Consider the following 22,848-nt stretch of genomic DNA (forward strand, 5'->3'; position numbering starts at 1 on the left):
GGAGCCGAGAATGTCTACTACAAATGTTGTTTTTTATCATAAAGGCTGGTTACAAATTGCTAATTTGAAGGTCTTGTGCAAGTAAGGTTTTGAAGATGGGACAATTGATTCTTATTAATGATTCACAAATGATTCAGGTTGTGGCACAACAACAGCCAATGTCTTCATTACCCCTGAAGCCATACCCTAAAACCAGGAGTGAACAAATTACTCAGAGAGGTCTTGCAAATTATCCAGTGGCCTGACTTGTGTGGTGGGTCCCACTCACACTGAGGGCATATAAAAGGCCCTCTGCAGGGGAATCGTCCACACCGAAGTGACACTTCTCTCCTTCTCTAGCCAAGCACAACCTCAACAGCCAACACCATGTGTGGAAGCTACTACGGAAACTCTTATGGAGGCTGTGGCTATGGAGGCTGCGGCTATGGAGGCTGCGGCTATGGAGGCTGTGGCTATGGAGGCTGCGGCTATGGAGGCTGTGGCTATGGAGGCTGCGGCTATGGAGGCTGCGGCTATGGAGGCCTGGGCTGTGGCTATGGCTCCTGCTATGGCTGTGGCTATGGATATCGCTCCCACTCTCTCCATGGCTGTGGCTCTGGCTGTGGCTACTAGTAACGAGGGCACCGTGGGAGACTCTCACCCTCTACACCTGGACGTGGGATTCACCAATTCTGAGCCCCACACGTTCTGAGCCTTTCCCTTGGGTGACATCCTGCAGGATGAAAGACTAGTAGGTCTGTTGCTGCCTACAGCCTAACCTACAGATTCCTGGATTTACCTCGTGGAGTGGAAGATGGTGAAATTCACCTGTGACCCCACAGTTCCGCCCTCATCTGGATGATGGTGTCACAGCGACTGCCTTGATGTCCATGCTGGAGTTCGTTTCTGTGACCTAATAAACTTGTTCAATCCAAATGGCAGTTCTGGTTTTGATGTTGGTCATTTAATGCCCAGTATTACAATTTTTGTTTTGTTTTGTTTTGTTTTCTGTTTTCAAGAAAGCTAACAACTGCTTTCTTTGGGAGGTATTTTTTATTATCTTTAGGTCAGTCGTCTTAGAAAAGTTTTTGTAAAGTTCAGTTTCCTCCTCTTCTGCTACTGAGGGAATGCTATCTCTTATGCTGGGTAACAGGTAACAGTAAATCAAGTACTACTTACACATTAGGTTAAGCATTGCCTGGCATATAGTACATAATAAAGAAAAAATTAATTTCCCCAAACTTTTATATTCGTGTTCCATAAATCAAATGAACATTGTTGCTGTATGCTTCTCTACTTTTAATCTTCCATCTCAAAGGTTCTATTTTAAGGGATGCCTGGGTGGTTCTCTCGGTTAAGCCTCCAACTTTGGCTCAGGTCATGATCTCACAGTTTAAGTGCGGGCCCCGCATCAGGCTCGGTGCCGATAGCTCAGAGCCTGGAGCCTGCTTCAGATTCTGTGTCTCCCTCTCTCTCTGCCCCTCCCCTGCTTGCACTCTCTCTTTGTCTCAAAAATTTTAGTATATGTGCTGCCGAAGCGAGCACTCTCTCTCTCAAAAATAAACATTAAAAAATTTTTTTTAAATAGGCACACATTTTTTAAAGTTATCCATTTTATTTTTTTATTTTATTATTTTTTTAATGTTTATTTATTTTGTGAACTTGTGAACTGTGAGATTATGATCGGAGTCAAGGGTGGAGGTTTAACTGACTGAGCCACCCAGGCATCCCTCAAGGTATCCATTTTAAAGGTATGAGAGACATAACCTAAGGAATAGTTTAACGATCTATTACATCCCAAGCTGGTAATAAATTGTAAAACTATTTGGAATGCATGGTGGGCCATAATATTTAGATAAAATCTCTGTTTCACATGTAGGCTGAGAAGCTTCAGGGTCTCATGAGATTCCAATTCCAGATGTTGGATAGGACTGTGGTCACATCTGAGGCTTAGCTGGGATGGATTCATTTCCAGACTCATGTTACTGTTGGCAGATCTCAGTTCATTGGAGTTGTAGGAATGAAAGGCTCATTTTCTTGCTGGCTGTTGGCCAGGGTCCCTTGCAAACCCTCTGCTGGCAGTCACCTTCAGTTGGAAAAGGTTGCCCATGGTTCCTTGCCAAGTAAATTTCCAACATGGTTGCTTGTTTTCTCAAAGCCAGCAAGGAAGAAGAAAGACTCCAGCAAGATGAATGCCATAATCTCATGTAACATAATCACTTACACATAACTATTAAATTTGCCATATTTTATTGGTTACAAAGCAAGTCACAGGTCTCCCTCACACTCACAGGGAGGAGGTCATCCCAGGGCATTTTCATCAGGAGGCAGGAATCAAGGGGGCATGTGGAGAGTCTGTGTACCATAGACTCAATATTATTCATCCTTTATAATAGGAATTAATAAGTTGTCCTTCATTTTCAGTGTTCTTCAACAACTTAGATAATAGGATCATCTCATCCTTGAATTTGGTAGAATTCTGAGAAATCGTCTGTGTCTCGGCTATTTTGTGAAGTATTTTGTTAATGATTTTCTTTATTCTAAAGAAATTGGTCTGCTTTTGATTTATAAATCTAATGGCATCCATTGTAGTAATCTGTATTTTCCTAAGAGATGATCTATTTCATCTAGGTTTTCAAATTTATTATATACATAGAGCTCTTAAAAGTTGCTTGCCTCATATGATGTTTAAAATTTCTTCTGTTTTAATGTTCCTTCATGTTATTTATTTTTTCAACGTTTTTTTTTGTTTGTTTGTTTTGTTTTTTTGTTGTTGTTGTTTTTTGTTTTTTTATTTTTGGGACAGAGAGAGACAGAGCATGAACGGGGGAGGGGCAGAGAGAGAGGGAGACACAGAATCGGAAACAGGCTCCAGGCTCTGAGCCATCAGCCCAGAGCCTGACGCGGGGCTCGAACTCACGGACTGCGAGATCGTGACCTGGCTGAAGTCAGACGCTTAACCGACTGCGCCACCCAGGCGCCCCCATGTTATTTATTTTTTATATGGTTTCTGTCTCTCTTTTTTTTCTTCACCAAATTAGCAAGGTCTGTTAATTCTCTCAAATAACAGCATTTTGGCTCGTTATAAATCACCTTTTTTTTTTGTGATTCCCTACCTCATTAATGTCTACGTTTCTATTTATTATTTCTATCTTTGTGCTTTTTTGCTTTTTAAAGTTTCCTTTATAAGTGTTTTAAAGCATAGTTTGAAATATGAATTTATTTTATTTCACTTTTACTGATGAAAGTCTTCATGCTATAATCTTTTTAAAACACTGCTTTAAATATTTCTCATAGGCCCTGTTATGGACCATTTTTATCATTTTAATTATTTTAAAATCTGTAATTTCACTTGTATGACCTCTCTCACCCAAAAATTTTTTGACAGAAGGCTTTATATTTTCCAAGTAAACGGGTATTTTTTTTTTTTTTTTTTTTTTTATAGCTTGATTTTTTTTTTTTTTGGCTTTCTGTTCTTTGGTTTTGTTAACAATTATTAGTTTTATTGTCTTACATCAGAGAGTATTTTTTTCTAGTATTTCTACTTTACAAAACTTAATGCTTTCTGTAAATACACAATAAATTCTTGTGGATGTTTTGTGGGAGCTTGAGAAGATGATTCATGTCTGTTACTAGTATATAAAGGTTAATATGTAACCATAAAAGCTGCCTTATTGATAACATTGTTTAAGTCTTCGCTTTTTTTTACTTATTTTTTCCACTTTATTTGTCTTGATCTGAAAGTGCTGCTTTAAAGTCACCTATTACTAATATGTTACTATCTATGTCTTGGCATCATGTATCTGTACCTTCATATGCATCTTGAGAAGTGTAAGATATTTCTTGTTATTGGTTTCGTATTTGCATGAGAAAGCTCCCCTCTTTGTCGCAGTTCATGCTTTTTGGCCTGAATTCTATTTGGTTGATATCAGGATTGTTATATTTTCTTGTGACATTTTGCCCAGATACCTTCGTATATGTCTTTATTTTTGTATTCCTGAATATTTTTAGATGTATATGTACAGCACATATATACGTGTTTTGTTTCATGAGCCAAATTTAAAATGTTTTCTTTAATAGGTAAATGAAGCCAATTCATATATGTTGATATGACGGATATGTTTCATAATTCAATATACTTTAATAAATTATAAAAATGGTATTTGGATGGTTGTGGTTTTTCTAGTGGTTATTTGGGTATCTTTGTATCTGTAACAATTTTAATGTGCTTAGTTTCCTTTTTGCTTATTCACCTTTTATTATCTGACATATATATATTCATATATATCTGACATATATATATACTAGTTATATTCATATTCGTAACTTGCCCTGTTGTCTATACAACATCAGCTTCATTTATTTTCCTCTTTACCTCTTCTGCTACTCCCTTGTCTTTTAGTTGGATTATTACTACTTTGTCATCACAACACATTTATATAACATATTTATATATTATTAATATTATTATGTATAATTAATATATAAATTATATATTATTAATTAATATAATCCTCAAGTCCAGTCTTTGTTTTGATTTGGCTGTACGTTACACTAAATATATATCACTGCACACGCATATAGTCACACATATGTATATATGTATACACACAGACATGTATACACACACACACACATATATCTATATGTCTTCAATGTTTTGCTACTCAGTATAGGCTTGTGGGTGAAGAATTTCCTAATTTCTTCTATGCTGAAAACTGTTGTTCTAATACATTGTTATATGAATAGCAGCTTCCTTAGATATAAAGTCTTTAGTTAATGCTTGTTTTTATTAGTCTTTAAATGATTCTCTTCTGTCTCTTTTTGAATGCAGCTTTTGAAAATTCTAGTAGCCTAATTATTTATTCTATGTAAATTATTTGATTGCCTAAAAGCCTTGAGTAAGCTTTCTTTATCATTATAATATACTATTTTAATAGCTTATGTTTATAATTAATAATTTTATATTAATATTCTCTGTTTCCAATTAGGACCTGTCAATGAGAATGTTTAGATCAAGCAAAATAGATTAATACCAAAATGCATCAAAATTACCATTTTGAAAAGTAAAGACAAAGAAAAAAATCTTGAAAATCACCAGAGACACACAACACATTATCTAAATAACAGCAATTTGAATAACAGTTGATTTGTCATCTGAAAGGATGGAGTAATAAAAAACAGCATAGTATTTTTCAAATGCTGGGAAAAAAAGAACTGTCAATGTATTTTACATCTTGCAAAACTATTTTGAAGAATGAAGGGTAGGGTCCCTGGGTGGCTCAGTTGGTTAAGCGTCCCACTCTTTTTTTAATGTTTATTTTTTTATTTTTGAGAGAGAAGGAGGGGGAGGGGCAGAGAGAGAGGGAGACGCAGAATCTGAAGCAGGATCCAGGCTCCGAGCTGTCAGCACAGAGCCTGATGTGGGGCTCAAACCCATGAACTGAAACATCTCACTCTTGACTTTGGCTCAGCTGGTTCTGGGCTGCCAACACAGAGTCCACCTGGGATTCTCTCCTCTCTCTGACCCTGCCCTGCTCGTACTCTCTTCCTCTCTCTCTCTCTCAAAATAAATAAGTAAACATTAAAAAAATGAAGGGGAAATAAAAACATCCTCAGGAGAAAATAAATAATTTGTCGTTAGTAAACCTACATTTAAAGATTGACTTCAAAAAGTTTTTCAAACAAAAAGGAAATGCTAAAGGAGGGGATCTTTTTTATTTTTATTTAAAAAAAAAATTTTTTTTTAACGTTTATTTATTTTTTTGGGACAGAGAGAGACAGAGCATGAATGGGGGAGGGGCAGAGAGGGAGGGAGACACAGAATCGGAAACAGGCTCCAGGCTCTGAGCCATCAGCCCAGAGCCCGACGCGGGGCTCGAACTCACGAACCACGAGATCGTGACCTGGCTGAAGTCGGACGCTTAACCGACTGCGCCACCCAGGCGCCCCGAGGAGGGGATCTTGAACCATCAAGAAGGCACAATGGAAAAAACAGAAATATGAGTATATCCAATAGACTAATATCTTCCTCATGACTTTTAGAAATCATATTTGGTGATGGAAATAAAAATTATAACACTATAAGCAAGGCAATAATATTAAAAGTAGACATGCTTTTAACACTATAAGCAATGATATTAAAAGTAGACATGATGAGGGAATCTAATCAAAGGAAATGCCCAACACTTCACTTGTGCCCATAAATATTGATATACCAGTACACTGTTATAAGTTGCATGTGCATACAGTAATACCCAGAGGAAGCATTAAAAAAAAAAAACTATGCAAATATATACGTTCAATAATACCATAAGTTAAGATGAGAGGAGAGGGGAGTTAAGATGACACAGTAGTAAGGAGACCCCGGGTTTGTCTCCTCACTCAAACACAGCTAGATCAACATCAAACCATTTTGAACACCTAGGAAATTGATCTAAGGATTAACAGAATAGCCTGCATAATTTGAGGGAGAAAACTGGGCAGGCAGGTACCTAGTGTGGAGAGGTGAACTGGAGGAGAGAAGAGCCATAGTGCTGGAGAGGGGACAGTGCCGTTCTTACCAAGAGGAGAAAGACGGAAAGGGAGAGCAGTTCATCAAGTTTGCACAAGAAAGCATTCCCTCTGAAAGCAGCTGGGAGACCTACATAGGAGACTACACAAGAAAACTGTCCCCTAAAACCATTGACAGAGAAAAAAGGAGCAGGTTTTAATACCACTAGATTTTTATAAACAGCAGAGCACAGAGTCTGAAGTTTCAGAGGTCAGCCCCTGGTGGTGCTCTGGAGAGAAAGCAGAGCAGAGCCCAGGGAGTGGGCAGTGTGGTCTGAGGATTCCCTGGGTGGATTGGGGAGAAGCAGGTACCCTGCTTGGAGTGCATTTGGTAGAGGTGATGCAGTTGCCTCTGTGGGCAAAAGACCCACTGGACTTCATTAAGCTGCCACGTTCCCCAGTATAGATGGGATCTGGTGCATTCAGGGTGGTATGAACGTAGACTCACGTTCACCAGTATAGAAAGAAAGAGTCTAGCTGAGGGCAGCATATCCTGGTGCCGGTGTGTGCAGTGATTTATCATAAACTCTAAGCTGCTGTGGCTATGCAGTGGCATGACTGTTTCCTGGGACAAGCTGACACCAGCCACAGCACGGTGAGACGGTCCCCCAGAAGATGTTGTGGGTCTGAACCTCAGGGGTCGCTGAAGTGTGGGTTTTGAAACACCGCTGCACTTAAACTTCTGGAGAGAGGTACCACCTGGTGGGCAGACAGCTTGGACACAAGGGGAAGGTGGGGAGCTGATGGAAGTGGGGGATAAAGGAAGGGTGACTGTGCATCTGTGAAGGCACAAACTCCCTGCTTTGAAGACCAGATGAAGCCATTTTAACATTAGCCCATCAACACTGATAGACCCCAGTGAACTAAACAGTGCCACCAAGTGGAGAATGGAGCCATTACTGTGCTGTGCCCTCCAGGCACATCTCCAGTAGGGGAAGTTGGCCTGAGAATCAGAGCAGCAGGCCCCTCCCCCAGAAGACCAGCACAAATCCCTTCCACCTGCTTAGTCCACTGACCATAGAGTCCTACAAAATTTCAGCTCTGGGGAAACTGGATTTAATTTCATTTGGTTATTTATGTTTATTCATTTTGTTGTTGTTGTTGCTTCTGTTTTTATGCTGTTGCTGTTGTTTTCTTTTGTTTATTGGATGGAGAAATAGCAAATTGTTTTATTTTATTTTACTGTTTTTTTTGCTTTTTAGTTTTTTAATTTTTATTTCTCTTTTTGTCTCTTTTCTCTTTTTTCTATCAAGCTTCTCTTAAAAATCAGACCAAAATATGCATAGGATCAAGCTTCCTTTATTTGATTTTTTAAAATTTTAAAATTTTTATTTCATTTTATTATTATTATCATTATTATTGTGTTTCTTCATCCAAAATGGCAAGACAGAGGAATTCACCTCAAACTACAGAACAGGAAGAACTGGCAGCGAGGCATTTAATCAACGAAGATATAAGTAAGATGTCTTAACTAGAATTTAAAACAATGATTATAAGGATATTATCTGGGCTTGAAAAAAAAAAGTGTAGAAGACACAAAAGAATCTCTTTCTGCAGAGAAAAAGGAACAAAAATCTAGTCAGGCTGAAGTTAACAATGCTATAACCAAGATGCAAACACAAATAGAGGTGATAAAAACAAGGATGGACAAGGCAAAGGAACAAATTAGCAATATAGAATATAGAATTATGGAAAATAATGAAGCTGAAAAGAAGAGGGAAACAAAGGTCAAGGCTCACTAAGGCAGACTTATGGAAATCAGCAATTTATTAAAATGTAATAACATTCTTTTTTTAAAAAAATGTTTATTTTTGAGAGAAAGAGAGAGACAGAGAGACAGAGTATGAGTGGGGGAGGGGCAGAGAGAGAGGGACACAGAATCTGAAGAATCTGAGGCTCCAGGCTCCAACTTGTCAGCACAGAACCTGATGTGGGGTTCAAACTCATGAACCACAATATCATGACCTGAGCTGAAGTTGGCCACTTAACCAGCTGAGCCACCCAGGCACCCCAAAATGTAGTAACATTCATAGCATAGGAGTCCCAGAAGATGAAGCAAGAGAAAAAGAGCAGAATATTTATGTGACAAAATTATAGCTGAAAACTTTCCTAATCTGAGGAAGGACACAGACATCAAAATCCAAGAAACACAGAGCACTCTCATCAAATTCAACTCAAGCTGGCCATCACCAAGGCATATCATAGTCAAATTCACAAAATACTGGGGCTTCTGGGTGGCTCAGTGGGTTCAGCGTCTGACTTCAGCTCAGGTCATGATCTCACAGCTTGTGGGTTCGAGCCCCATGCCGGGCTCTGGGCTGGTAGCCCAGAGCCTGAAACTGCTTTGGATTCTGTGTCTCCCTCTTTGTCTGCCCCTCCCCCACTCATGTGCTGTCTCTCTCTCTCTGTCTCTCTCTCTCTCAAAAATAAATAATCGTTAAAAAAAATTCAAATTCCCAAAATACACAAACAAGGAAAGAATCCTGAAAGCAGCAAATGAAAAAAAAGTCCTTAACCTACAAGAGAAGACAGATCAGGTTTGCAGCAGATCTGTCCACAGAAACTTGAAAGGCCAGAATGGAGTTCCACAATATATTCAACGTGTTGAGTGGATAAAAATATGCAGCCCAGAATACTCTCTACGACAAGGCTGTCATTCAAAATAGAAGGAGAGACAAAGAGTTTCCCAGACAAACAAAAACTAAAGGCACTTGTTACCACTAAACCAGCCCTATGGGAAATTTTAAGGGGGACTCTATAAGTGGAGGAAAACAAAACACCAAAAGCAACAAAGACTAGAAAGGATCAGAGAACATCATCAGAAACACGAACTCTATAGGTAACACAATGGCACTAAATTCATATTTTTCAATAATCAACTGTGAATGCTCCAGTCAAAAACATAGGATATTGGAATGTTTGAAAAAAAAAAAAACCCAAAACAATATCCATCTATATGTGGCCTACAAGAGACTCATTTTAGACCTACGACATAAAAAGAAAGCTGGAGTAGCCATACTTATATCAGACAAATTATATTTTAAAACAAAGACTGTAACAAGAGATGAAGAAAGACATTACATCATAATTAAAGGATCTATCCATCAAGAAGTTTGGGGAAATTGGTTCAAGAATTCTTTATACGTACATAAATGGGTTAAAAAAAGCTTTGGGCAGAAAGCCACCACCACAGGGCAAAAGCACCCAAAGTTAATCATTAAGTAGAAAAAAAGCTTAGGGTAGGAAGCCGCTGCCACAGGGCAAAATTTCCCAGAGTTAGTTAGTGAGGTATTATGATGGAGTCAAGAGTAGCTGGTATATTATCTGCAAGAGACTACTTTCCATCTGGCACCTGTATACTTTGATCACAACTTCAAACTCCACTTGCCCCCGCCCCCCAGACCTTTGCTTCTTACACACACAAGTTAATGATTACTATCTGATTGTTTTCTTCACATTCACCATGTGTAGAAGATCTTGAGAGATCAATGAACATGAAGACAAAATCCCTGTTTGGGATCCTTGTCTTCTCCCAGACATTAGCCTTCCTCATTTTCATTTCTGCATCTGCTCTCTTGCTGGACAAGAAAGAACTCCAGACTTATGGTCTGTGACAAAGAAGATCTAACAGTTGTAGATATTTATGCTCCCAACTTGAAAGCACCCAAATACATGATACAATTAATCACAAACATAGAGAAACTTGTTGATAATAATAGAATAATAGTAGGGGACTTTGACACCCCATTACAACAATGGACAGATCATCTAAGCAGAAAATCAGCAAGGAAGCAATGGCTTTGAATGACACGGTGGACCAGATGGACTCAACATATATTCAGAACTTTTCATTCTAAGGAAGCAGAATACACTTTCCTTTTGAGTGCACTAGAACATTCTCCAGAATAGATCACATACTGGGTCATAAATCAGCCCTCAACAAGTACAAAAAGATTGAGGTCATACCATGCATATTTTCAGATCACAATGCTATGAAACTTGAAGTGAACCGCAAGACAAAATTTGGAAAGCCCTCAAATACATGGAAGTTAAAGAACATCCTATTAAAGAATGAATGAGTTAACCAAGAAATTAAAGAAGACCTGAGCCAAAGTCAGAAGCTTAATTGACTGAGCCACTCAGGCACCCTGTTGGATTTGTATATACCAGTAATGAAGCAGCAGAAAAACAAATCAAGGAATACAGATACAACTGCACTTAAAACAGTTAAGATACCTAGGAATACACCTAACTAAAGAGGTAAAAGATATATACTCTGAAAACTATAGAGCACTTATGAAAGAAATGGAAGAGGACAAAAAGAAATGGAAAAACATTCCGTGCTCATGGATTGGAAGAACAAACACTGTTAAAATGTCTATACTATCCAAAACAATCTACAAATTCAATGCAATCCCTATCAAAATACCACCAGCATTTTCACAGAGCTAGAACAAACAATCCTAAAATTTGTATGGAACCACCAAAGACCCTGCATAGCCAAAGCAATCCTGAAAAAGAAAAACAAAACTGGAGGCATCACAATTCTGGATTTAAAGCTACATTACAAAACTGTAGTCATCAAGACAATACTGTACTGGCACAAAAACAGACACATGGATCAATGGAACAGAATAGAAAACCCAGAAATGGACCCACAAATGTATGGTCGACTAATCTTTGACAAAGCAGTAAAGAATATCCAATGGGAAAAAAACAGTCTCTTTAACAAATGGTGTTGGGAAAATTGGATGGTGACAAGCAGAACAATGCAACTGGACCACTTTCTATAGCATACATAAAAATAAATTCAAAATGGATGAAAGATCCCAATATGAAACAGGAAACCATCAAAATTCTAGAGGCAGCAACTTCTTTGACCTTGGCTGGAGCAACTTCTTACTAGACACGTTGCTGAAGGCAAGGAAAATAAAAAGTAAGTATGATAACATCATGTTGACATCAAGATAAAAAGGTTCTGAACAGTGAAGGAACCAAGCAATAAAACTAAAAGATAGCCTATGGAACAGGAGATGATATTTGCAAATGGCATACCTGATAAAAGATTAGTATCCAAAATCTATAAAGAACTTATCAAACTCAACTCTCAAAAAACAAATAACCCAGTTACAAAATGAGAAGAAAACATGAACAGACACCTTTCCAAATAAGACATCCAGTGGCTAACAGACATGAAAAGAGGCTCAACATCACTCATCATCAGGGAAATACAAATCAAAACCACAATGAGATGCCACTTCACACCTGTCAGAATGGCTAAAATTAACAACACAAGAAACAACAGGTGATGGTGAGGATGAGAAGAAAGGAGAACCCTCTTGCTCTGTTGGTGGGAATGAAAAGGGGTGCACCCACTCTGGAGAACAGTATGGAAGTTCCTCAAGAAACTAAAAATAGAACTACCCTATGATCCAGCAATTGCACTATTAGGCATTATCCAAAGGATACAAAAATACAGATTCAAAGAAGTACATCCACCTTAATGTCTATAGTAGTTTATCAACAATAGCCAAACTATGGAGAGAGCCCAAATGACCATCGACTGATGAATGGTTAAAGAAGATGTAGTATGTATATATGTACATACTATATGTACATATATGTACATATAGTATGTACATCCCACATTATATACATATATAATGGAATATTACTCATCCATCAAAAAGAATGAAATCTTGTCATTTGTAATGACATGGATGGAGCTAGAATGTATTATAATAAGAAAAATAAGTCAATTAGAGAAAGAAAAGTACCATATGATTTCATTAATATGTGGAATTTAAGAAACAAAACAGATGAACATATGGGAAGGAGTGGGAAAGAGGAGAGATAGAAATAAACCACAAGAGACTTTTAACGATAGAGAACAAATTATGGGTTGATGGAGGTAGGTCAGTGGTTGATGGGCTAGATGGGTGATGGGTACGAAGTAGGGCACTTGTGATGAGCACTGGGTGTTGTATGCAACACTGAATTCTACTCCTGCAACCAATATGTAACTGTATATTAACTAACTAAAATTTAAATTAAAAAAAACAAAAAAATTAAGATGTAATGCTATAAAATGTTAAAAAATAACATAGAAGGCAAGAAAAATAATCAGAGTAACAAGAATTAGAAGAAACAAATAGAAAACAAATAATAAAGTGGCAGACTTAATCGCTAACATATCAACAATTTCATTGAACACACATGGTCTAAATACGACCGCCAAAAGACAGAGATTGGAAAAGTGCATTAAAAAAATCCAACATGACCTACCTATATTCTGTTCATAAGAAACTGACTTCAAATTCATTGACATAGGTAGGCTGAAAGTAAAAGGATGGGAAAAGTTAGGCTCTATAATTTTTAACAAACTAAAGCAGGAGTGACTACATTAAGACCAGATAAAATAGACCTCACATCAAAGAAAATTACCAGAGACAAAGAGAACTATTACATATTTTATGAGGATTAATCCACCAGGAAAAATAATAATTCTAAGTATACACCAAACAACAGTCTCGAAACATATGAATAAAATGAATAAAATAGAAAGAGAGAAATTTGCAATTACACTTGGATATTTTCAACTCCCCTTCTGACAAACTGATAGAACTAGTATGCAGAAAATAACCCAAGAGACAGATGATCTGAAGAACACAATCAGTCAAAAGAGTTTTTCATATATAGAATTCACTCAGCAGTGAGAATATATACATAGTTTTTGTTTTTGTTTTGTTGTTGTTTGTTTGCTTGTTTGTTTGTTTTTTAGGCTAGTCTCTAAGGTTTGCCCTGCACCCAGGAGGGCTCTTAGCCATCTGTCCTCCTGGTTCTCTCTGGTAAACTAGCCAGCTGATGGTTTAGCTTGTTGTCTTAGAGCAACAAACTTCCTCTTAATTGCTTACCATCAAAATCTCTATTGTTTGAAGCATACCCTTAAGTTTGAATTTCCTACACACTATTCTAAATAAACTAATTCATTTGAAGAAGTGTTCAGAGCTCTCTGTTTTATTTTTCATTGATTTTTATTTATTTTTAACATTTTTAAATTTATTTTTCAGAGAGAGAGAGAGAGACAGAACGTGAGCGGGGGAGAGGACAGAGAGAGACAGAGACACAGAATCCGAAGCAGGATCCAGGCTCTGAGCCGTCCACACAGAGCCCTACGTAGAGCTCAAACCCATGAACTGTGAGATCATTACCTGAGCCAAAGTTGGACACTTAACTGAGCCACCCAGGCACCCCAGAGCTCTTTGTTTTTATGGCTTGCCTCCTGCTCTGTGCAAAATATCTGAGCAACTACTCCAGAACTGGAGATAGAAACAGTTGTTTGCTTATTCTCTCAGAGAGACACATCTGCATTACTAGTAGTCACTGGGCTTGGGCAGTAGCCTCTAGGTTTTTAGGTTTGATGTACCCGTCCTGTCATGAAACCTCCTTCCTATGAATGGTGTGATGGAAAGCAAGATAAGCACTTATGGCTGTTAGCTTGTTGGGTGATGGGTAGAGCTTGGCACTACAGGCAGGAATGGGTAGATGAAGGGAACCACCTACCTCTTGGCCAAGTTCACTTGCAACTTAGTCATGCAACATAGAACAAGAGATCATGAGATATACTAATGGCCTGCCTACACAGGAGAGATACTGTAGCCTTTGACAACAAAGAGGGGGTACTATTTTTATGGCCTCCTCTGCCCAGTGTTGACCTTCTGCCATATTAACCTGGAGGAGAAGAAACAGAAGGAGCAGATTGTAGCTTAAGTAGGTCAAGACTCTCACTAAACCTAGATTATGTTGATTTTTTGGAATGAATGTTTCTTCATCTGTTTTATGTCCTTGGGACAATTTCAGAAAGACTTGAATTTTTTTAAGTGTGTAATATATCTGAAGAGGGCCTGATATCTGATGGCCACTTTTTAAGTGTGTGGGATTGAGTCAAAAGCCATAGCTTCCACATGGCTTCCACTCTGACCTTTTCGACTGCTTTAAGACAGGGCCCTCTGTTGACCTGCCTTTTAAGACTTCTGCCCACTATGGCAGGGCCAAAGCCAAATTTAGTAGAAAGGGACTTACCTTAGTGTTTCTCCCTCTAGTTTCACTGCCTGTCAATGTTTGTAGATGTCAGAGTGGTACAATTATGTGTTGTCTGTTTTCAATTGATGGAGGATAAACAGGCATCCTCTGGATGCCTTCAGGAAACATGCATTTTGTTGCTGGTTAAGAGTTTTTCCAGCTTCATACTTTAATAGCCATTCAGGAAGTAATTTTGTATGAATCTTAAATTAGTTGTAAAGGCCCCAAATTCTAACATAGTCATTAAATGTTTAGAAGATATGTTATACTTTACCATTATTGACATCATCATTAACAATAATAAATGGGGTAAATGAAGAAGTGTTATTATGAACATCTTTGCTGAACACGAACCAAACTAGAAGGCTCAAGGCTGCACTTTCCAGCCTATAGTTGGGTCAAAGTTGCGTTTTGTGAATTTGGTCTACCCGAATTACTGCTTTGTTATGAATAATAAAAGGTCATTGGCTTGAAGGCAGGCAAATATCAACCTCTGTGAAAAATTTAGGGAACCAGACTTAAATTCTGTGTTCACTCTATGCCCACATTGGAATCGCAGGCAGAATAGCTACCTGTGTAACCACCATGCATAGATTGAGTTTGAGAATGTATTTTGTCGGTGAGTGACGAGAAACAGGCATCCTATATAATTTAGAGGAAAACAGTTACAGTTGCCCAGAACCACAAATTCAACTGCTGAGTATCCAGAAACAATGAAATTGAATGAAGCATTAAGTAAGGGGGCACTGTTTTTACCAATGATTTTAGCCAAACACTGGAGATACTGAAGATGAGGCTTTGATAAGACCAAGGTATATTACAGTAGCCTTTGGATCTGCCCATGAAAACACATTTTGCCAAAGTGCTGGTTGAATACAGCAATCAGGCCTAACACATCCGTATTATCAACTATACATTGCCAAAGGGCGAGCAAACTGTCTCTCTTTCTTTCACACATACAGCAATATATATATATATATATATATATATATATATATATATATAAACACGGGTGTATAGTGTATGCTGTGCATTTGTAAAATAAGATTACTTTCAGTGAAAAATGAATCTGGATATTTTTTCAAATGGAATTGTTAAGGTTGCTTATATTTAATCATGTATGAATAACACAACATTGAGGCTTTTTGTTTTTGTTTTAAATTGTTAGAAACTCTAGATAATAGATCAAAGAAGTCCTGATGTGGTTCTTACAGGCCAAGATTTGGTTGTCATTGTTTGAATAGCCCATAATACTGTTATTATAAATAATGGAGGGGATACACATAATGCCTCACAGGGTAATGATCTATAAAGATCAACAATCTACATTTCTGAGAAGAATCCAGAAGACCAGAATCTTCCATAGCAGCATGGACGATAAGAGGCATATCCATAGCCACTGTAGTAGCCATATCCCAGGCCTCCATGGCCATAGCTCAGGCCATCATAGTAGTTGCTGTAGAAGCTCATGTGTGAGAAGAAGGCTCAGAAGAACAGAGTCAGTTTCTAGAGCTTTAAATTTATAATATACCCAGAACCTTACAAACGAACTGAGTGGTATGTGGGGCAAACCACAGGCACTGTTGGATTCATGTTTCAAACTAGTTGGTATTAAAACCATCTCAAGAATTTCTCATGACCATTATATTTAAGACAACTTTACTGTGTGTCAGGATGCCTATAATGAAATCATGTGCCTTTGATGAGAGATTCTTCTACTTTGGTGACTTGTTTATTCCAGATTCCAAATTTAGACTATGTTATTGCTACCATGCCATTATATAACCTATGCAGATTCTACCTGTGTAAAACCCTAGTTTTATTTAATAATATTCTCCTTACACCTGAATATTTTCTGTCTTGGGAACAAAAGGGTAGTTTCAAAGGGGGAGAGAAAGATGGAAAAATTGTGGGAGAGGAGACATAGTGCCAGGATTCACTTGTAAACATTGAATGACTAAGTGTTTTATCTTTTTTGGGGGGCAGTAATATTGTTAGCTTTGGTTTTTACTTCACATGTACATGTAATCTATAATTTTATATGTGACTCCAAACCAGACAGTGACCTTGAAGTTTGACCCAATTACCCCTAAATACATAGAAAAGAAGGGACTTATTTTATTAGAAATTTGAGTTTTAAAGGATGCCAGAAACTCTCAAGTGGTTTATTGATGTCATGCACTGTTGGGTATGTTGCCCCAAAAAGACACATCTCTTCTGGTTTCCTTGCTCAAAATGTACACCCTCAATCTAGGTATGATAAAAATTCAGACAAATCCAAATTGGAAACTCTTCTACAAAAGACCCAAATCTTTCAAGCTGTCAAGGCCAGGAAGGCCAAGGAAAGACAGAGAACTGTCACTAATTGGAAGAGACTAAAAAGATCCTGCAACTAAATGCAGTGTGAATTGGATTCTGAAACATAAAAAGGACACTAATGGAAAAAAATGGTGAAACAAAATCTATAGTTTATTTTATTTTATTTTATTTTTAATTTTTTTTAATGTTTATTTTTGAGAGACAGAGAGAGGCAAAGAATGAGCAGGGGAGGGGCAGAGAGAGAGGGAGACACAGAATCTGAAGCAGGTCCCAGGCTCTGAGCTGTCAGCACAGAGCCCGACACAGGGGTTCAACCCATGAACCGTGAGATCATGACCTGAGCTGAAATCAGATGCTTAACACAGGCACCTGTAAAATCTACAGTTTAAAGTATTGTTCAAAGTTAATTTCTTTGGTTTGATAAATATACCATGGTTATGAAAGATGTTAACATTATAGAGCATTGAGTGTTGGGCATATAAGAGTTTTCTGTACTATTTTGGCAACTTTCTACAGGTCTAAAGTTATTCCAAACTATGAAGTTAAAAAGAAAAGTAAAAATAATCTTTAATTTTATTGACTTGGCCATTTACTGATTCACTTGTCAAATTTTATTGAGAACGAACTATATACTAGGCACTATTATGAGCACTGGGATGGGGCAATGAACAGGACAGACAAGGATGCTATTGTTACAGAACTTATGTTCTAGACTAAGTAGGGGCAGAAAATTCAAGACGGACAAAGATTAAGGGAGTGAATGAGATAACTTCTGATAGTGACGAGTCTATGTAAATAATAAATCAAGATGAGCTAAAGAAAACTTCGAGAGTTATTGGTGAAGGATTACTTCAGACTGACTGGTCATGGAAAGCTTCACTGAAAGAAGCAAGAGAAAGATAAGCCATTCTCGATGTTACTTCAAGAGATCAAAGGCAGAGACTTTAAGGTGGAAACAAGCTAGGGCCATTTGAAGAGCTGAGAAACCACTGTGATCTATAAATTATAATGGAGAGAATCATATGAGCTCATAGATGTAGTCAAGGCTCTGAGATGCAGGGTCATGTCGGCTGTATTTGCTAAGCTTCGGGGTTGCTAGGTGTAGCAAATAAATATTGAAATTCAAATTTAACTGCATGCCTGGTAGGTACTCAAGCCATCCTAATGTGGGTAGTAGACACTGAAGGATTACCATCAAGGAGGGCCATGATCTGATCTGTGCTACGCATGCTTTGAGACATAAAAGGAAAGAATGAAAAAGTCTGGGTAGTATAAATAATCATCAACTTAATTTTGTCATGTTAAATTTCTAATGATGATTAATCTATGAGGATATATACATTTATATATTAAGATTAGAAGTATATGAAATATTATATATAATACACCTGCAATGAGATTGGAAATATACATAGAGACTGATTGGAGAAGAGAATGTATACAAAGTGATCCATCTAACAAGAGTTTGGGTAGAGACCAGAGACCATAAGTGGGGCAAATACCTAGCGAGACGTTCTCACATTTGAGGGTAAAATCTGAGACGTAAAAAGACAGGACACTTAGAAGAAGCAGTTCCTGAGGTTGGGATTAAACCAAGTGTGCCTGGTAGGTTGAAGGTGAAGGTTGGAGAGCCTTTCAGGAATGAAGACAGAAGTTGGTGAATCTGAACGCTGCTCAGAGGCTGAGTAAAATAAAGACTTGACCTCTAGATTTGGCAGGACTGCGGTCTTGATGACCTCAGTAAGAGCAGTCTCAGAAGCATATTGGAGATGAGATATCGAAGCACAGGACCAGAGCGATAAAGGTTCTCAGAACACTGCCATGGAAATACAGTTGTGAAGTTTTGTTATGAGGCAGGATATAGAAATGGGGATTACTCGGAAGAGTACTAATTTATGATAATAGAATATATTGAGAATGGAGTATATTTAGGACAACACACCAGAAAAGATAGAAAAAAAGAAAAAGGCAAACGCGGAGCTTTCATTGCTATTATCAGAGAGAATAACTTAATTTTTCAGGAGAACCACATTAATTTTAGGAAGGAAATTCTAGAGAGATAAATGTCTAGCAAATGTTATTATAGATATCATTTGCACAAAATGCAATGTATTCGATATCCTTTTAAATCAAATACAAAAACCTTAATTATAGTTTTTTTAAATTTTTTAATTAACTGATGCAATTCATGTTTACCAAATTTAGGCAATGTTTTAAGAGCGTAAGTATCTTTGAAGAACAATAAAAATCATGCTATTTCCACTATTTTTTCTTAAAAACTAATTGTTTGCTAAGGCTCTGAACTCTGAGAATTGAGTTTATTGCTATTTACTCCTTGGGAAATTTGAATGTCATGTGGTGAAGATGTCCTACACCTATATGTTGGTCCAGCCGATAGTGACTAAAATGTCACAATAATGTGGCACTTTACAAAAAATGCACCTACCAAGAAATGCACCTGGAAAGTACATTCAAAAACATGATCACTGAATGTGATGAATGTGTTGCTGTGATCATTAGTATGAAACAACTTTTTGTTTAAGAGGCTATTTTTTTTTTTGACTCATTTGAAATAGTTACCACGTAAGACAAATTGAATAATTTGGGAAACTCTGTGTCGTTATTCTGATGATCTCCAGAGAGAGTTGATTAAAATGCAGAAGGTGTCTAACTTCTTGAACCATCTTCATGGTGATATAAAGCAGCCCCAATTCCATTCTACAAACCCTGCCTAACATTACTTGAGAGAATAGATAAAATGGCATTTTGCCTAAGAACTATAACCCAATATCAGAAATCAATGTGACTACATAGATAACACTGCCTTCCCACATGCATTTTTCTCAAATACACAGCAGTACATTTTTTAACTCTAACATAAAACTCCCCCTCCCCTCTTTTCTTTGGCATCACTTTAAGAGGAGCTATCACACTGTTTGAATGAAGATAGTTATAATTCAAGGGTTATACAAGAGGGCTCGGCCTGTCGGGTCACAAAGCATACTGTTTTGAGAAAGAAACAGCTCTCTGTCTAAATTTATTAACAAAAATGCATGATGCTAAGCTTATTGGACAGGTACTTAGAACAGTAACTAATGATAGCATATGTGATTAGGACAAAAAAAATAAGAAATGTAAAAATTGGATTCCTCCAGAATAACTTGCATCATCTTGTCCTTCAATAGAAGTTGGACATAAATGAGAGTAAAACTCATTGGTATAAGTGCAAAAGTAGAAGATATTTTGTTCAGACCTGTTTCCCTTGAAATTTTAATGAGTTAAGTTATTATCAACGTTATGAGCATGAAAGATGCATTATGTTTTCAATATAGAAGAAGCCACTAAATCCCTGAAGAAATTAATTATTTGGATCAAAAGAGAAGACAAACTCACGAATGAAAAGAAATGCTATTCTCTGTGAAATGTTTTACAATAATATAATTATTTGGGGGCCAAGACCTGAGCAAATGTATTCTTTCTTGAAATAAAGGATGATTATAGGAGGTTAAAGTGAAGGTCTAGTTTGGGGTAGGACTGTGTAGATGTGACTGAGTGCCTCCCCTCATTCAAGTTCTAAACTGGATACATGAAGTCCGGACAAAGCAAATCACCGTAATACCTCTGAAGCTTTATCTTATGTTTGAAGAACAACAAACTAACCCAATTAGTCATAAAATTAGCCAATGACATGACACATGTAGCGGGTGACACCCACATCGAGAGCATATAAAAGGTCTCTGCAGGAAGAAATGTTCACAGTGAAGTGACACTTCTCCTCGCCTTCTCTAGCCAAGCACAACCTCAACAGCCAACACCATGTGTGGAAGCTACTACGGAAACTCTTATGGAGGCTGCGGCTATGGAGGCTGCGGCTATGGAGGCTGTGGCTATGGAGGCTGCGGCTATGGAGGCTGCGGCTACGGAGGCTGTGGCTACGGAGGCTGCGGCTATGGAGGCTGTGGCTATGGAGGCTGTGGCTATGGAGGCTGCGGCTACGGGGGCTATGGCTATGGAGGCTGCGGCTATGGAAGCTCTGGCTACAAAGGCTGTGGCTACAGAGGCTGTGGCTATGGAGGCTGTGGCTACAGAGGCCTGGGCTGTGGCTATGGCTCCTGCTATGGCTGTGGCTCTGGCTGTGGCTACTAGTAATGAGGGCACCGTGGCGGACTCTCACCCTCTCCTCTACACCTGGATGTGGCATTCACCAATTCTGAGCCTCACACTGTTGGGTGCTAATTATCCTACATCACAGGTTTTAGACACCACTTTTCTGAAACGTTGAACTCTGGTTCTCTCTACGTCTGAACGACAAGTCCTTCCTTTCTTGAATATAACCCGTGAAAAGTAGAAGAATGTGAAAATTATCCTCTGAGCTCCTGTGTAGTGTTTCATCCGGATGAGGCTGTCATGGTTCCTGTCTTTTGATTTTCATACTGAATATTTTTCTCCATTTCTCTAATAAACTTCTTCAATTTGGCATAACAATCCTGGTTTTCTTATTTAATATTAATAGTTATCTTTTTGGCTTGTGAAAAATTATTTGTATTAAAGGAAACAGTAGCCTTCTTTAGGGGATATTTTCTTTTTATATTTCTTTTTTTTTTAATTTTTTTTTCAACTTTTTTATTTATTTTTGGGACAGAGAGAGACAGAGCATGAACGGGGGAGGAGCAGAGAGAGAGGGAGACACAGAATCGGAAACAGGCTCCAGGCTCTGAGCCGTCAGCCCAGAGCCTGATGCGGGGCTCGAACTCACGGACCGCGAGATCGTGACCTGGCTGAAGTCGGACGCTTAACCGACTGCGCCACCCAGGCGCCCCTCTTTTTATATTTCTAATTCCGTTGTCATACCAAGTCCTTGATTTGTGATATGAAGAAAGTAACAATCTTTGTAATGGTCAGTTTTCTTCTCTGGTTAAGCAGTAATAATGTGTGACGCTGGGCTATTGTTAAGATAAAGAAGACAGTATTTGCCAATTTAGTTAAGCAGTACTATATATCCCATGTACTTTTACATCAACATTTTCATCTATGTGAAATTCCTTACAAGATATGAGTTTTGATGCATGATTCCAATATCTAGTCTTTGGTTGGGGCATATTTAAGCAACAAGTGTTTCTTACGCTTGTTCCACTCAAGAGTAAAGTGGTTCAAATCCACCCCAGCCTGTTTCCAGCTAACAAGTCTTGTTATGGTTTAAAAAATAGTTCTTAAAAGATTATGCCACTTCTAAAACCCATTATGTATTTATGTTTAAAGCTGTTTCATGGCATCCCCCATGAAAACAGGGTACTTGTTTATCCTGAGTTGTTTCTTTCCATTAATTGGGTGGTTTCACAGTTGTAGCTGTAGTTATTTGCCTTTCCCACTAGTGTGTGTGTGTGTGTGTGTGTGTGTGTGTGACTCATATGTCTGTAAACTTGTCAATTATTTTTTCTTGAAAAGTGATTTCTAAATCTTGGACATGAATGAGTTTAAGTGCTGTGCTTAGTTTAAGGTCATGGATATGCCCCAGTTCACAGGTTGATAGCTTCACACTTTGAAATTATTGACCTTGCAAGAAGGAATTAAGATAACTGGAAATATCAAACCCCCAAAGAGAGCATATTTTCCCCAAAGTATACCTATGTGAGGACTTGTCTTTCCTATTTATTCTTGAAGCTTAGAATTTTTGTTTAGTATTGAGTAAAAATTAGCCAATCTATGCTTACACATCGAAAGAAATAGTAGATTTTACAACTATTTTAACTTGCTTGGTAAGTCAAAACAGTTGGAGACAAGCAATGCCTTTGATGTAGTTCACGAGTGAAGATTGTTGGTTATGATTTTCCAAGATCTCCGCCCAACATACGTTTTAATGTCACCTAGAATTAATTAACATTCTTAGTAGCTCTAACATATTGAATCTGATGTTAA

At 37.8% G+C, this 22,848-nt stretch overlaps 2 protein-coding genes across 2 annotated transcripts; both read left to right on the forward strand.

The window, feature by feature from the left end:
- Window positions 1–208: 208 nt before the first annotated feature.
- LOC121036024 (keratin-associated protein 6-2-like) lies at window positions 209–21,417 on the forward strand. The gene is made up of 2 exons (XM_040484075.1): window positions 209–666; window positions 21,138–21,417. Exon 1 carries the CDS (start codon window positions 367–369, stop codon window positions 610–612), a length of 246 nt encoding a protein of 81 aa, XP_040340009.1. The 5' UTR covers window positions 209–366; the 3' UTR covers window positions 613–666; window positions 21,138–21,417.
- Window positions 20,749–21,078, forward strand: LOC121036466 (keratin-associated protein 21-1-like). The gene has a single exon (XM_040484980.1). It carries the CDS (start codon window positions 20,749–20,751, stop codon window positions 21,076–21,078), a length of 330 nt encoding a protein of 109 aa, XP_040340914.1.
- Window positions 21,418–22,848: the final 1,431 nt, after the last annotated feature.

The sequence above is a fragment of the Herpailurus yagouaroundi genome, unplaced genomic scaffold, assembly GCF_014898765.1.
Source record: "Herpailurus yagouaroundi ecotype Mexico unplaced genomic scaffold, PumYag 162, whole genome shotgun sequence".
In the NCBI taxonomy this organism is placed as follows: domain Eukaryota; kingdom Metazoa; phylum Chordata; class Mammalia; order Carnivora; family Felidae; genus Herpailurus; species Herpailurus yagouaroundi.

Excerpts from the sequence above, each read along its gene's own strand:
- LOC121036024 (XM_040484075.1), top strand. The coding sequence starts at position 367 with ATGTGTGGAAGCTACTACGGAAACTCTTATGGAGGCTGTGGCTATGGA.
- LOC121036466 (XM_040484980.1), top strand. The coding sequence starts at position 20,749 with ATGTGTGGAAGCTACTACGGAAACTCTTATGGAGGCTGCGGCTATGGA.